Source organism: Microtus ochrogaster, chromosome 16 (genome assembly GCF_000317375.1).
Source record: "Microtus ochrogaster isolate Prairie Vole_2 chromosome 16, MicOch1.0, whole genome shotgun sequence".
Classification (NCBI taxonomy): domain Eukaryota; kingdom Metazoa; phylum Chordata; class Mammalia; order Rodentia; family Cricetidae; genus Microtus; species Microtus ochrogaster.
In genome coordinates this window covers 56,025,041-56,040,510 of record NC_022018.1, presented here as the reverse complement: position 1 = coordinate 56,040,510, position 15,470 = coordinate 56,025,041, and the positions used below count along the sequence as shown (strand labels likewise).

The 15,470-nt window shown below is 46.8% G+C and overlaps 1 protein-coding gene across 2 annotated transcripts in view; it reads right to left on the bottom strand.

Moving 5' to 3' along the window:
- Positions 1 to 8,891: 8,891 nt before the first annotated feature.
- The window catches only part of Znf346 (zinc finger protein 346), a 22,976-nt gene continuing 16,397 nt past the window's right edge, over positions 8,892 to 15,470 (bottom strand). For both annotated transcript variants that reach the window (XM_005355226.3, XM_005355227.3), the window contains exons 6-7: positions 10,439 to 10,532; positions 8,892 to 9,318 (exon numbers count right to left, since the gene is read on the bottom strand). In XM_005355226.3, the coding sequence (XP_005355283.1) occupies positions 9,231 to 9,318; positions 10,439 to 10,532 (182 nt within the window). In that variant the 3' untranslated portion in view covers positions 8,892 to 9,230. The remainder of the gene's footprint in view (positions 9,319 to 10,438; positions 10,533 to 15,470) is intronic.

Here is a 15,470-nt window from a genome sequence, read left to right as displayed (position 1 = left end):
TTTTTTCTTCTTTCTTTTCTTTTTTCCCCCCCATGACAGAGTTTCTCTGTATCCTTGGCTGGTCTGTAACTCACTCATTCTGCAGAACAGGCTGGCCTCGAACTCACAGAAATCCACCTGCCTCTGCCTCTTGAGTGCTGGGATTAAAGGCGTGTGCCACCAATGCTAGGCAACGTGAAGTGTTTCTAAAATTTCTTTCCAGGGGGAGACGTAAACATTCTCTCCCCTTCCTTCTCAGGCCCCAAAGACAAACTGAGGCACAATTCCTGTCGAAGCCCGTGCGGGTCCAACATAGATAGTTATCTTCCCTAACTGGGAGTGGTACAGAGTCACGAGGAACAATCAGACACAGCTTATGTGATCATGGTGGAAGGGCATCTCAGGGTCTTTCCTCCTGACGATCTCCCACGTTCATTATCCAAACAGCTTATATACCATCACATCAATAGAGCGGGAAATACATTAGACTCGTATCCTAGGTAACCAGGTGAATGGCCTTCTGTCACGTCCGCATCTACCTGTATGCTAGCTGTCATGTAGGCCATGAATTAGCATCTCTATAAGACTTCCTCCAAATTACCAAGAAATCCTTGCTATTGTTTCACAGAGACAGCTTGTCTGCAGAGCTACGTGATCAGCTCAGATCGGGCCTATGGCTTTTATGCCTGGCTGGTACACCATACAGAAATATGGGCCTACAAATTCCACCAACATTTACTCTGGGGAACCAATGAGTTTACTGGGCTTCTTTACTAAACCTCGTGCAATTAAAGCAGAGTTGCACATAATAGGAGTAGGGAGTGTCTGGATACTCAGGTGAGGGTCTTGTGACACCTGCCACCCCACCACAAGGTGAGGTGATAGTCATCAAGGCCAGCTGGGACAATTCTTTTGCAAAGGAGGTGAGTTGAATTCCCTGAGATGGTGGTTCATTGGCCAAGAAGACAGTTACATTCATCACGAGACATTTAGGATTCTGGTCATGCAGCCTGAACTGCGCTCCTCAGCGCACCTGTTGCCTGAACTTAAAGTTCTTGGTTTGTTCCTGTGGCATACTGCCTTCTTCTTCTTCTTCTCCTCCTCCTCTTCTTTATTTTTTGTTTATCCAAGACAAGGTTTCTTGTACAGCTCTGGCTGTCCTGGAACTCACTTTGTAGACCATGCTGGTGGCCTTGACCCTGCTTTTGTCTTCTAAAAATGTGTTTATAGTTAATTTTGTGTGTGCATGGCAGAGTGTGTTCCATGGCACATGAGTGAAGATCAGAGGAGATCTGGGTGTCAGTTCTTTTTTTTTTTTTTTAAGATTTTATTTATTTATTATGTATACAGTATTCTCAGTACTCTGCCTGCAGGCCAGAAGAGGGCACAGACCTCATTACAGATGTTTGTGAGCCACCATATGGTTGCTGGGGATTGAACTCAGGACCTTTGGAAGAGCAGGCGGTGCTCTTAACCACTGAGCCATCTCTCCAGCCCCTGGGTGTCAGTCCTTATGCCACTCCTTTAGACTTGTACAAGGATTCCTGGAATCTAAACTTGGCCATCAGGCCTTGACTGCTTTGGTCTTGGCTGCTACATCCTGAGGGACTTGATTCCCATGAGCCTCTCTTTATCTGGAAGCACATTCTGCTTCCTCTGGAGACAAGCACCTTCTTGTCTAGAGTCCTCGGCATGTGCTGTTCTGTCTGGAATTTCCCATCCTTTTTCCCCATCTACTACTCACGCACTGACTAACCCCTAAATTTAGCTCTCCAACCGTTTGTTGTACTGGGAATGGAGCCAGGGCCTTGTACATGCAAAGTGGCTCTTAGCCACTCAACGACATCCCCAATGTATCCATTCTTAATTAAGTTAATTGAGATAGGCTCTCACTAACAACTTCCGGCTAGTCTAGAACGTACAACATGGCTCAGGCTGGTCTTGAACTCATGATCCTCCTGTCTCAGCCTCATGAGTGCTGCGATTAAAGACATTTACATGCATGACCCAGTTTGTTGTATCTTATTTTGTTTCATTTTGCTTTATTTCTTGAGACAAGGTATCAAGTCTAACCTGGCCTCATATTCACTGTGTGTCTTGGCCTTCAGATCTTCCTGCCTCTGCCTCCCAAATGCTTGCATTATAGGCTTGTATAGGTTTATGTGAGACTGGCAATTGAACCCAGAGCCTTGTTTGTGCTCAGTCAGCAGTTCACCAACTGCTACACCCCAACACCAGTTTAACCGTCACTGCCTGGGCTGGGGCATAGCTCAGCGTCAGAACAGAGGCCTGCATGCACAAGGCCTTGGGTTTGATCCACATCCCCAGAAAAAAGAATTCCTCAGGGAGATTGAGCCTGTTCCAGCCCGGAGTGAGCATTATCTTCTGTCACATGCTCTGGTCACACTGGGACCTTCCTTTATAGTACTTTATTACACCTGTAACCACGGGACTTCGAGGTCCTGTTTCAGGACCTTGGCATACAGCAGGGCTGAGGTAAAAGAAATTCTCCTTTCCAAACTTCTTAGACCTCCTCCTTTGTGCCTCGCCTGAAGCTGCTAAAGCCCTATCAAACTCTCAGCTACAAGTAAGGGATGCTCCAACTCACACCTGCTCCCGGAAACAGTGCAAGTCTCGGCCCAGGAGTTTTAGTGTACGGCTGTGGCTCAGGATTCAAGGAGTGCTGAGCTGGATCCCAGGAGCCCAACAGCGTGGGGCAGATGCATCCTCTAGTTGGGTGTGGTGGTGCACCTCTGTAATCCCAGCACTCAGGAAGTAGAGGCAGAAGGATCATCACAAGTTTCAAGCAGGTCTCCACAAGAGCTCCAGGCCAACCAGGGCTGAATAATGAGACCCGTCTCCACCCACCCCTCCTGCCGCTGCAGACTCCACCCACCCCTCCAGCCGCTGCAGACTCATTTTCGGTTTTCTTCCTTACAGCTTTGCTATGGGGAATCGGGGAGGAACTCCAGAAAAGTGACGAAGAGTCTCTAACAGCTCTAGGCCCAAAACCTTCTCACTTAGAAATATTTTCCAAAGGCCATCCTTCTACAGACCACATAAACTGGGGGTGGGGCTCCTTCAAGAGAAATCCTACCATAGGAAGTAGCTGGAGCTTGCTTCACCTGTTGATGTCTGGGCCTCTCATTAATAATAAGCCGTTCCCAAACTTAGTGACCACATTGGCTGGTTTTACGTCAATTTGACACAAGCTATAGTCGTCTGAGAGTAAGAAACCTCAAGAAACTGGTACCCGGCAGAGTGGTGGGGACACACATCTTTAATCCCAGCACTCAGGAGGCAGAGCAGGCAGATCTCTGAGTCTGAGGCCAGCCTGGTCTACTGAGTGAGTACCAGGACAGCCAGAGCTACACAGAGAAACCCTATCTTGAAAATGAACAAACAAAAAAATTGACTCCATAATATCGGGCTGCAGTGGGTGGTGGTCCTGGGTTCTATAGTAAAGCAGGCTGGAGCAAGTCATGAGAGCAAGCCAGTGAGCAGCGCTCAGCTATGGAGTCCGCTTCAGTTCTTGCCTCTAGATTCTTGGTCTGCTTGAGTTCCTGCCCTGGCTGCCTTCAGTGTTCCTGGAAATGTAAGATGAAATCAACCCTTTCCGCTTCAGGTCACTTTCGGTCCCAGTGTTTCACTGCAGCGAAAGAAACCCTGACTACGACAGTGACTTTAGAGAATTGTGTTTCCTGTGCCATTCTGTGGATTAGCTAGGCTCAGCTTCAGAGTTCTGGATCGCATCAGGGCTGCTTAAAGTGCGACTTGTCTGTGTTGGGGGTCCAAGACGACCTCCTCGGGCTAGGGTTATTAATTCGGTGGTAAAGCATTTGCCTAGCGTGAACAAAGTTCAGGTTCAGCCCCCAATACCATAAGAAACAAAACGACAACAAAACACATTGATAGAATTTATAGAATGCCAGTTGTATGAAATGCAACTTTCTCATCACGTGATTGTTCATCTTCTTACAGCTCAACCCAGACTCTCTCTGTGGCAGGAGGGAGGTTGTAAGGACTCCTACATCCCAGCCTTGGAAGTCAAGTGTAAAAAAACACGGAGGGGCAAAGATCCATGGGAAGAATCACTGAAACAACCCACTCTACCCTACAACCCTCCTCTTACCCCTGAAACCTGGCTCCTTTGATCTTTATGACCACTAGAGGCTCATCTCCTTTAAGAAGTCTTGGTTCTCGATGGGGAAGTGGCTCAGTGGCGGAGCGCTTGTCTTGCATGCTAAAGTTCCTGGGTCTAAGCCCCAGCACTACAAAAGCAAACCGAACCAAAAAAGGTGCATGCCTTTATCTCAGAACTCAGGAGGCAGAGGCAGGACGATCTCTAGAAGTTCGAGGACAGCCTGGCCACATAGTGAGATCCTGTCTCACCCCTTCCCAAAACAAAACACAACAACAACAAAAAACAAATGAGCAAACCTCCCCTAAAACAAACAAAAAAGCCTTAACAATTGCACTCCCCCCCCCCAAGGAAAACATGCTTCTCTGCTATGCATCAGGGATCCAATGTGGTATGACCCAATTACTGCCCATAGGGAGCAGCTTCTAGGAGTCAGCCATGGTGGTGTGCACTTGGGAGCCTGAGGCAGGAGGATCATGAGGTCCAGACCAGCCTGGGCTGCACAGGGAGAAACAGACTAAAAAATAAAACAAAAGCCCAAACAGGCCATTGAACAGATTGTCCTGACACAGTATATTAAGGGCAGGGCTTAAAGGGGACACGAGGCATCTGGCCACATGCAAGAGTAGCCAAGTTAGCCTTGGGGGCCAATGCTATTTTTATATTTAAGCACAGTAGAGGCCTCCAGGCTGACAAGACCAGCTGCATTAGGCCGTCATCTGCCTTCTTCCAACCATCCTCTTTCTCTTTTCCGTCCCCCACCTTGCCCCTTACTCCTATCCCCAGATGCATGGTTGGGAGCCAGAGTGTCTCCTACACGACAGAGAAGAATCGGCAATGTTTCTTCTCACTTCCTAGCTGGTTTCCTTTGTGCTGGTTTAATTCTCAGGCAGATTTTCCTTAGACATCGGCAAAGGTAGTCACTAACAGCTCCAAATTCATGTTCTGGTTACCTAGGCTGGATCACAGCTTCACCCTCTGGAATAGAGTGGGAGCCCTTCCTTTGGACCACTGGGTATAAGAATGAAGCAGAAATGCATCCTGGGTAAAAGAACAAAAGGATGTGAATGTCATGTGGTGGCTCAGTACTGGAATTCCAGTACTCGGGAGGCAGGAGGATTGCTGTGAAGTTGAAGCCAACATGGGCTACATAGTAAATTCAAGGCCAGCCTGGGCTACATAGTGATACCATCTCAAATAATACAGAGTGTGGTGTCATGCATCCATTACCCTGGCACTTGGGAGGTAGTGACAGGATCAGGAGTTTAAGGTTACCCTTAGCTACATAGAAGCTGGAGGTCAGCCCAGGTTGCACGAGACCCTATCATAAACTAAAATAAGGAAGGGTCCCAAGCCAGCCAAACACCAGATTACCCCTAGGCAGGTGGCCAGTTCTGCAGCCTTTCAGAAGAGTGATATGGAAGGTGAGGTGGTCTGGGAAGTACAGAAAAAGTTGGGAGCCGGCCAGTCGGTTCAGGGAGTTCAAAATACCACTAACCTGAGCTTAATCTCAGAATCTCACAGAAGTACTGTAAGTTGTCCTCTGGCCTCCATATGTGCCCAAGCAACCATAAAATAGTAATAAATAAAAACAATATTAAAAAAACATAGTTGGGGGGCTGGAGAGATGGCTCAGAGGTTAAGAGAACTGACTGCTGTTCCAGAGGTCCTGAGTTCAATTCCCAGCAACCACATGATGGCTCACACCCATCTATAATGAGATCTGGTCTCCAGAACACTATATACATAACAAATAAATTAAAAAAAAAAACATAGTTGGGAGCTTGGGGCCAGATGTTTCCAAGGTTGCTTGGTTGTGTAAGATCCCCTGAGACATGGCTCATGTTTTTCCTGTGAAACTGGATCTTTTCCCAGCTATCTTGAGGGTTAAGTGAAATATCAAACACAGAGACTTAAGAGAAGACCACCCAATTCTCTTTGGTGTTAAATCAAACACTAAGGTTCTGGAGTTGAAGTTCCCTGAACAAGGGGAAAAAAATAAATAAAACAAAAGGTGTGCCTTCCACCTAGTGGCCAGCATGGGTCATTGCATGGCAAAGCCGGCCCATTTTCATAATGGTTATCCTAGACTCAAAGCAGCATCTATGTACAGTGCTAAACAAGGATGGATGGTCTTTCTCTATAGTTCAGGCTTGGCACAAGCAGAGGCTCTGAGGTAGGCACTGTTTCACAGACGGGGTTTGGGATGGGAGCTAACTAATCGAGATCACAGAGCTTTGTGGAGGCAGAGCTGGCAGAGCCCTGGTGGCCAGATTCCAGAGTGCGAGTTCTCTGCATTGCCCTAGACTGCCTGTCTGGGGCCCATGCCTCTGTGCGACCTTCCTGGGTTACTCTCTGATGCTCACCTGCTGTACGTGGTCCTGCGCACCGACACCTGAGATCATTCAAGGCTGCTGACTCAACAGTCTTACAAAGAATGCTGAAAGCTGGCTGGCTATGGTGACTCAGGCCTCTAATCCCAGCATGCAGGAAGCAGAGGCATGTGGATGTGAGTTTGAGGTCAGCCTGGTCTACACCAGTTCCAGAACAGCCAGGGCTATACAGAAAGACTTCTTTTTAAATGATGGAAGTGGAATGTCCTTGATTAGAAGACTGGGACCTCCGAGTGAATCTTCCTGCTTCCATCAGAAAACACTTAGTACAGAGAAGAAGTGGACAGTTGGGGCCGTTCATGAGTGGGGGACGGACATCAGAACCACTTTGGCTAAAAACTGCCTATCTCATCATCCCACTTCTGACTGAAGAAGTGCACAGATCAAATTGACAGCAGCTTTATTTGGAATGACCTTCAAGGAGAAACACAACTGTTCAACTGTAGAAAGGCTCGGCTGTAACTGATTCAAAGGGTTACTAGATAGCATTAAAAAACAAACAAACAAACAAACACCTTTTCACAGGTGGTGGCGGCGGCACACACCTTTAATCCTAGCACACAGGTGGAGGCAGGCGGATCTGAGTTTGAGGCTAGCCTGTGACCCTGTCCCCTCACATACACAGTAACATGGATGAAACTGAATGTGGCGGCACACGCCTTTCACCCCAGGTCTAGGGAGGTGGAGGCAGGAGGACCAGCAGTTCAAGGCTAGCCTGGCTACTTCAGACAAACTGGAAAACCTCAAAAGTTATACAGACCAGATGTTCATTTCTCAGTCTTTTCATACTCCAGGCTGGCAGCGCTCGTGTCTGGGGCATTCCCAGATGCCCGCTATAACTCTCTAACTCACGATTTTCAAGGGAAGCCTCCCTAGGGTTCCACAGATGAGCTGGTAGGGACTCCTGACTCTAGACAAAGAGGTCTTATAAGGCGAGGGCTCACGCGGGTCAGCCCATACATGACTTCCTCTTCATTTCCTTACCTAGTAATATTTACTAATTCTGACACACTGGGCTGCATACAATTCTGGGGAAGCTGTTGTGGTGGCCATGGTTGGGAAGTGGAAAGCTGAGCACCTAGGAGCCGAGAAGAGCCTCTCATAGCTGGCGAGGGGCAGGTGCCCAGGAGAGAAAGCTGCAGGGAACTGGAGCTGTGGCTACTTGGTCCGGCCTATCTGCATCAGTCTCCAAGGCCGGAGCTCCCTTTCCCATCATTCCCAAGGACCAGAGGCCTAGGAGAAGCTCGTGGAAACGCCTCTAGCTCATGAACCCGAGCAAGAAAAGGACACCTGACCTTTAGCACTCTCACCCACTTGCTCATAAACTCAGAAGTTAATACACGGAGATATATCCCAAAGGGATGACCCCGGAGACACTGGCCCCTGCAGCTCTCCACTCAGCAGCTAGAATGACCATCTCTAGAACAAGTCAGATTCCAAATCAGATTCTCTCAAGACCTTCGGGAGGCCTACATGAACGATGGAGGTGGCTGGGTCAATTAACTGGACAGGGTTTAGGGCACCAGGTAGACTTTTCCTGGGATAAGATCAATCCGAGGGCCCTGGAGGCTACTGACTGTGGGGGGATATTATAGCAGTATCAACATGGATGGCTATAATCCCTAGATCTGAAGTTACAGCCTGGTTCACAGAAGAAATTCTTTATTTGGATGGTTGAGTGGCCAAAGGTTTAAGTTAAAGTCCTGCCCCCATCGCTATATGGTATCCAACTTCCTTGGTCCACAGCTATGTGGAAAAAAAAATCTACTCTCAGTGGATTCTCAAGCCACAGAACACCAGTAGGGAACTCTTAGTTCAGGGCCTGGGGCCGGTTTCCTCACGCCATTTCTCCAGTCCTCCTCCTTCCTGGGTCCCCCAAACCTCCCTGAAGACAGGGAAGGATAGCACCACAGCAACCGGGCGGGATAGTCTACTACACAAGGGCACAGAATGAACACCAAGCAGCCTTCCAATAGGCTGGCAGGAGGCACAGAGTCAAGGAACACAGCGGGTGGGAGACTTTCTCACACAACCCTGGGTCACAGCACCTCTGATAAATGACAAAGGCTCCCTTTGATGCATCCCATGACCCCACAGGGCACTCAGGTCTCCCCAAGCTCTGAGCAAATGCAGATGTCTCCGAGCACCATTTGGGAACTGGAGAGACGGGCAGCAGATGGCAGTGCTGTTAGGACTACATGTGTGTTCCAGGAGACTTCACGGCAGCAGGATCTACACCAGGCAAGCCTGCACATCTGAGGGATGGGAAGTGACACATTAGCTCCAAGTCTTTACATGACAGCCACTCAGTCTCTGGTTTGCTCCCCTGACGAAGTCTTCAGGAAAGCTCGTGTTCCAGGAGCTGCCTGGAACCCAGAGATGGTGCTTTCCTCTGTCTGCAGGAAGTTGCTCCACACTGACCTTGAGCGGAAAAACAGATACTGGGGCTGTAGGATGTGCACCCAGAGGGGCTAGGGAAGGCTAACCTCTAAACCACCACCTCAGGTCTTCTCTGGAGCCCTGTCTCCTACATGACCTGTAGGGTCATGCTAAAGAGGAGGCCAGGGGGAGCTCCATCCGGGCCCAGTCAGAGGCTGTCTGCAACCCAATTTGGCCTCATGCCTCCATATTCTTCTGATATCAGAAAGGAGGAAGAGGGAGCCAAGGGCTCCACAATCGCTGGGAACTGGCTTGTGGCTGACCAGGCAGAGACATCTCTAGTCTTCCACCATACTTGAGTCCTTTGGAGTGGGCTGCGTTTGCTCTGGCATCTGGCTCATAGGTGACACCACTGTTTTGGGTGACCTGTAATTTGGGAAGAACAAAGGCACAGGGTAAGTGTGTGTCACATACACTCAGCAGCCTGCGCTAACGTCATACGGCTCTCCTCACATGTTAGGACAATGCCAGGGTGAGGTTACTTTTACTGAGGGCCACTGAATGCTAGGCCATTACCCCATTCAACCTCATGTCAACTCTGTATGGCAAAGAATAACACCTTCATTTTATACATGAAGCTGAACTTCAAAAAACTTAAATGTTTCTTTAGAAATTTGTGAAATTTAGGATCCACAAAGGAGAAAACATGATTTTCATCTTTGTCTCAAGTTTGGCTTATCTGCTTTAATATGGTGTTGCTCCTGCAGAGGACCCGGGTCTGGGCTCACCAATGAATATAACTCAAACTCCAGGGCACTGGATGCCTTCTTATGGTGTGCACACAAGCACAATTATAATGAAAAAAGAAAATGTATCTTTTTTTCAAATGTTCTTTTGAGATAGGGTTTCTATATGTAGCCTTGGCCATTCTGGAACTTGCTCTGGAAAACAGGCTGGCTTTGAATTCAGAGATTATTTCCCTGACACTGTCTCCCAAGTGCTGGGATTAAGAGTGTGCACCACCACCATCCAGCAAGAGAATTTATCTTAATAGTGAACTTATTTATAGTTGCTCTTCATTGCTGCCTCTGATCCTTACACAGCCTTGTAAGGTGAGGCAGGCTAATGAGCTCCAGGAGGCAGCAGGAGAGCAAACTCAACAGTCTGCAGCCTCAAGGGTGTCAACCTTTGTTTAACTTCAAGTTGCTGTGTGACCCAGGGCAAGCCACTCAACCTAAGTGACACCAGGTGACAGAGATGTTCTAGTGGAGCTCTCCTGAGGATTTAACGAAACTGAATTGTTCAATAATTGTAGAAAATCATGTTTTCCTACACAAGCTGCTACACGCCAAGAAACCCAGGTGCTCTCTGGAAACCACAAAGGACATTGTCTGTGCATCTCTACCGGAACTTTCGGCCTTGTCTGTCCACATGCTGATGAGGGAACCCCGAGACACTGTCTGTTAACTGATTTAAACAGAGAACTTCCTGACAGAAACTTCAGCTTCCTGGTGAAGACTCTTCAACTTCAAAGGATGCTACTCACTGGTTCTTGTGTTTGAAGCCACTGACGTGAGCTTGGTACTGTTCTATGGAGTTCAGCACTATCTTACACGTCTTACAGGGATAGCCCTTCCCAGCTGAAACACACATCAAAATGAAGAGAGTTAGTTATCCAGTTAGAGGGAACCAGAAAAATGTTGCTTTGCACAGAGCATGAAGAGGCCCGTCTGAAGACGGCTGGGTGGGGCTGATCCCAGGGTTTAAACCTGGTTCTTCTGGAGGCACAGACTGCAACGCTGTTCCTCCTTATTCTCACCGAGCAATCTCAGTTCCTAGTCCCAGCAAAGTCAGACCAGACTTACTGAATAAACGGAGAACAGAGTATGAGCTGCTCAGACAGCTTAGTGGATAAAGCAGCTTGCACCCCAATCTGATGACCTGGGTTCAGAACTAGTGACCCACAGGGTGGAAGGACAGATCTGACTCCTCCCAGTTGCCCTTTGTGTCTACATGTGCACCACAGTGTGCACACTACCCTCAGCAAAATAAACATGTCTAATAAAGAAGCCGCAGAACAATGGTGACCTTCACTCTGCCTAGTGGCCTCACTAAGGGCACCCCTTCGTGAGGTCTCGGAGCAGCCCACTCTCCTTGGGCCTGCGACGGTAATTAAGGAGCACAACTGCTATGAAAACTGATCCGTTTTTTTGCACTGGGGCTCAGACACCACGACCAGGTCCCTCTGGTGACGTAGTTGCCTTTGGCCATATGGCTCCAGCAGCGAGTCAGGACTAAGAGGCCAGACTGGGACCCTGGCTGTTTCATGTGACAAGGCTAAGTCCTTTTCCTTCTAATGCTTAGCTTTCCTCAACCATAAACCAATTAATTATACTATTTTTCACTCATAATACTATACTTTATCCCAAGTATACTCATACTTAGGATAAAAGAGTTAAGTCTTGGGCTTTAAAAAAAATTAGTTCATGTGCATGTGCTTGTATGTACACGTGTGCAGGTGCCCAAGATGCTAGAACAGAGTCATATCCTCTGCAACTGGAGTTATAGGCAGTTGTTAGCCACCTGGTATGGTGCTTGGCCCAGAAAGACCCTCTTCGAGTCTGGCAAGTGGTATTAACTGCTAAGCCATCTCTTTAGAGCTATTTTAAAATTTATTTTTGAAATGAGGTCTCACTACATAATGTAGCTCTGGCTGGCCTTAAAGCCATGGCGATTATATTATCTTAGTCTCGAGTGTGGGGATTATATATGCATCACCATGCCAGGCCAAAATGTCTACATGGGTCATGTATTCCCTCTACTTTCTTGCGCTTCAACTTCTGTTCCTCCAGCCTCGCCTCCTGGCTCTGAGGCCCTCAACTCCCACAGCTCTGTAGTGAGGTCACCTATGCACACAGGTCACCTTCATGTTCACATGTGGGACCACAGGCCGGCTGTTTTACAGCTCTGATCTCCTTGTGTGTGAAAATAGAGCCACTCTGAGATTCTGGGCTCCTGATATATAAAATTGGGTTACTGTCAGTATCAGTCTCAGATAGTTAAAATGCTTTTTAAAAAAGTATTAGAGTTGGGGATAGTGGTGCATGCCTTTAATCCAAGCGCCTAGAGAGGTAGAGGCAGGTGGGTCTCTGTGAGTTCAAAGACAGCTGAACTGTATAAAAAGACCTTATCCCCTAAAACAAAACAAAAAAACCAAACAGAAACAAAGAATAAACAGAAAAGGAATGGTATGGGGCTGAAGGATTAGTAAGAACAAAGACTTATGATATATATGTATGAAAATGTCATAATGAAAACCACTACTTTGTAGGCAAAACAAAAGAAAATAAGACCCTTTGTTTAGATAGAGTCTTATATAGTCCAGGCTAGCCTGGCCTCTGGGTATAGCTAAAGCTGGCCTAGAACACCTGATCATCCTGCTTACATCTTTCAAGTGCTTGCTGGGATTACAGGTGACAGGCATTTTTGGTCTCATGAAACTCAGCTGATCTATGCAGCCAAGGATGATCTCTGGTTCCTGATCTTCCTCTGTCACCTTTCAAGTTCTGGGATTCTGAGGAGTGCTACCAGGCCTGGCTCACTGTAGCTTTGTAGTATGCTCGGAAAACCTGCAAAGTTTTGCTTTCTTTCTCAGGGCTGCCTTTGCTGCTGGAGGTCATGTACATCACACACATTCTACTTTTGTGAAGAATGTCACCGGCATCTGGATAGGAATTGTCCCAAATCCACAAATCACTTAAAGTATGGATATTTCAGTATTAAATTTACCAACTCAGAACAAGCCCCCATTTTAGAGATGATGGAGCTTGGTTATTTGTTCTTTGGGAGAGGGTTTTGCCATGTAGCTCAGATGGGTCTTGAACCTGAGGCAATTCTCCTGCCTCGGGTTCATGTGTGTATTGCTCTATCCAGTTCTTCAATTTTATTACTTATTGTGTGTACTTTGTGAGTATGCATGCTTGTGGAGGCCAGAGGTTGATTGATATGAGGTATCTTTTTCTATTGCTCTTCTTATTGAGACTGATTCTCACTGGACCCAGAAATTACTAACTGGCTAGCTCCACCTAACTCTGTCTTGCTGGCACAATGGTATATTAGTGCACCATCACACCCAGCTCTCCTGGGAATGCTGGAGTCTTCCTTCCTGCTTGTGGGGCAGGAATTTTACCAACGAACCATCTCCTCAGGTCCCTTTTCAATGTCTTTGATTAGTTTTATAATTTCTATTGAAGAGAACTTTCACTTCCTTCAATTTTTTTCTTTTTTGTAGTCATGAGGAGATAGCTTTTCTGATGTCTTTCTTAGCAGTTTTGTTATTGGTGCATGAAAAGCTGATTTGTTCATTGTACCATATCTTACTGAACTTGTTTGTTAAGTTCTGAGACTGGGTCTTGCTAGGTAGTTCAGGTTGGCCTTGAACTATTTTTACAGCACAAGCTGGCCTGGAACTCACTATCATCCTGCCTCAGATTACAGACAAATGCCACAACTTTTTCTTTTTTTCTTCTCTCTCGCCCCTTTTCTTCCCCCCTTCTTTCCCCTTCTGTGTGTGTTGTGTGCGCGCGCGTGTGTGTGTGTGTGTTTTGAGACAAGATCTCAATGTACAGCCCAGGACAGGCTTGGACTCACTATTTTTCTGCTTTAGCCTTGTGAGTGCTGAGATCCTGCAGCGGCCACCTCACGCAGCCATTTACAGAACATACTGATTAGTAGTGTTTTATGGGCACAACTGAAAAGCACAGCAAAGAGAAGGGAAATACTGTTCTCACTGACTCACAGCAAACAGAATCCTGGGTAGGAGCAGACAAGAACTAGACTGAGGAAGATCATCTTCTCATTCAACTGACAGTCTAATATTGACATCAGATTTCTTTCAGATTCCTTATAGTTATCTTGGTATACTGTAAAGAGTCCTACATTTAAACTTTTGCTGTGTCAAGCTGACCATGTACAATAAATAGGTTTAAAGCTAAATGTCAGAGATAAGGGAGGGCTGAGTATACACACAGGTAGAGCAATGGAGCAGAGAAAGGAAAGGCCATCTTCCCATTCAACAGGAAAGGATATTCATTAAGGGTCAACATTAAGGGGAAGAGGAATGACTCGGAAGGTAAAGGCACTTGCTTAGAGGCCCTAAAGCCTTGGTTACAGAGTTCACAGGAAGAAGGGCAGTTTACTGGCTTGTGGAAATACCACTTTTGGTCCAGGCTGATTTTTTTCTCATACTGTACATGTTTAAAAGACTGGAAAGACTCTGGTTAAGTGTGTTGATGCTAGTTTGGATGCACGCATGTTCTTGGTACAGTATTCTGCTGGGCAGTGCTGTAACCTCTGATGCAGTGGACCTTCTGGAGAAGAATGGTTTTCTGTGGGATGCTAAGGGAATGAGACTAGTGTTCTGACTGCTTCAGACTCAGACCAGCTTCTAAAGATGTTGCTGCGACTGAGCTTATACCAAGCATGGCGGCACAGCCCTGTAATCCCAGCAGTCAGGAGTTGTCAACCTTGGAAACACAGATAATTTGAGGCCACTGTGAGCTATAGAAGACTGTGTCTCGGAAAACAAAATAAACCCTAACCCCCCAAACCAAACTAAAACAGGACTGCTCTGAGTTTATAGACTGGCAGGTTATATTCATAGCAGGAACAATCACCTTGCTCTCATTTATTTATTTGTTTGTTTGTTTATTTATTTTTATATATAATTGCTTATGTGTATGCACTCCTAATCCTCCAGTCTCTAACTCCCAAGTGCTGGAATTACAGGTGTGAGGTGCTGTGCTGTTTATGTGGTGCTGCTAACGGAAGCCAGGACTTCGTGTGCATGTTAGGCAAACACTCTACCAACTGGGTAATATTCCCAGCCCCAAACACACTGTAGACCAAAAGGAAAGGCCCAGAATTATTTGTAAATGCCCATTCCCATGATGCCAGGTGACATTTTGAGGTTAAGGAAGCTAGAATGGCCCCCTCCTTCACCATGATTCCCCAGTGATACAGGTAGATCTAAAATGCCAAGGAAAGAGCTATCCTGAGGATGCTCAAACTTTGGTAGAGACCACTGAGACCTTCAATCAAGCAATGTGGATGTTACCTAGGGAGTTTAAATCAGGCTGGGGAGATGGCTAGGTAGTTAAGAGCACTTGCCATTCTTCCAAGGGACCTGAGTTCAGTTCCCATCAGGTGTCACAACCATCTGTAACTCTCTAGTCTCCTTGGGTATCTGTGCTTACTCACCCACAGATACACATAAACACATAATTAAAAAAAAATAAATCTTGCTGGGCAGTGGTGGCGCATACCTTTAATCCCAGCACTTGGGAGGCGTGCCACCACTGCCCAGGGGTTTGGTTTTTTTTTGACTCTTTAAAAAAAAAATCTTTAAACCAGGTGGTGGTGGCGCACACCTTTAATCCCAGCACTCAGGAAGCAGAGGCAGGTGGATCTATGAATCTGAAGCTAGCCTGGTCTACATAACCAGTTCCAGACAGAGCTACACCAAGAAATCCTGTCTCAAAAACAAACCAACAATATATATAAAACACAATATAAATGTA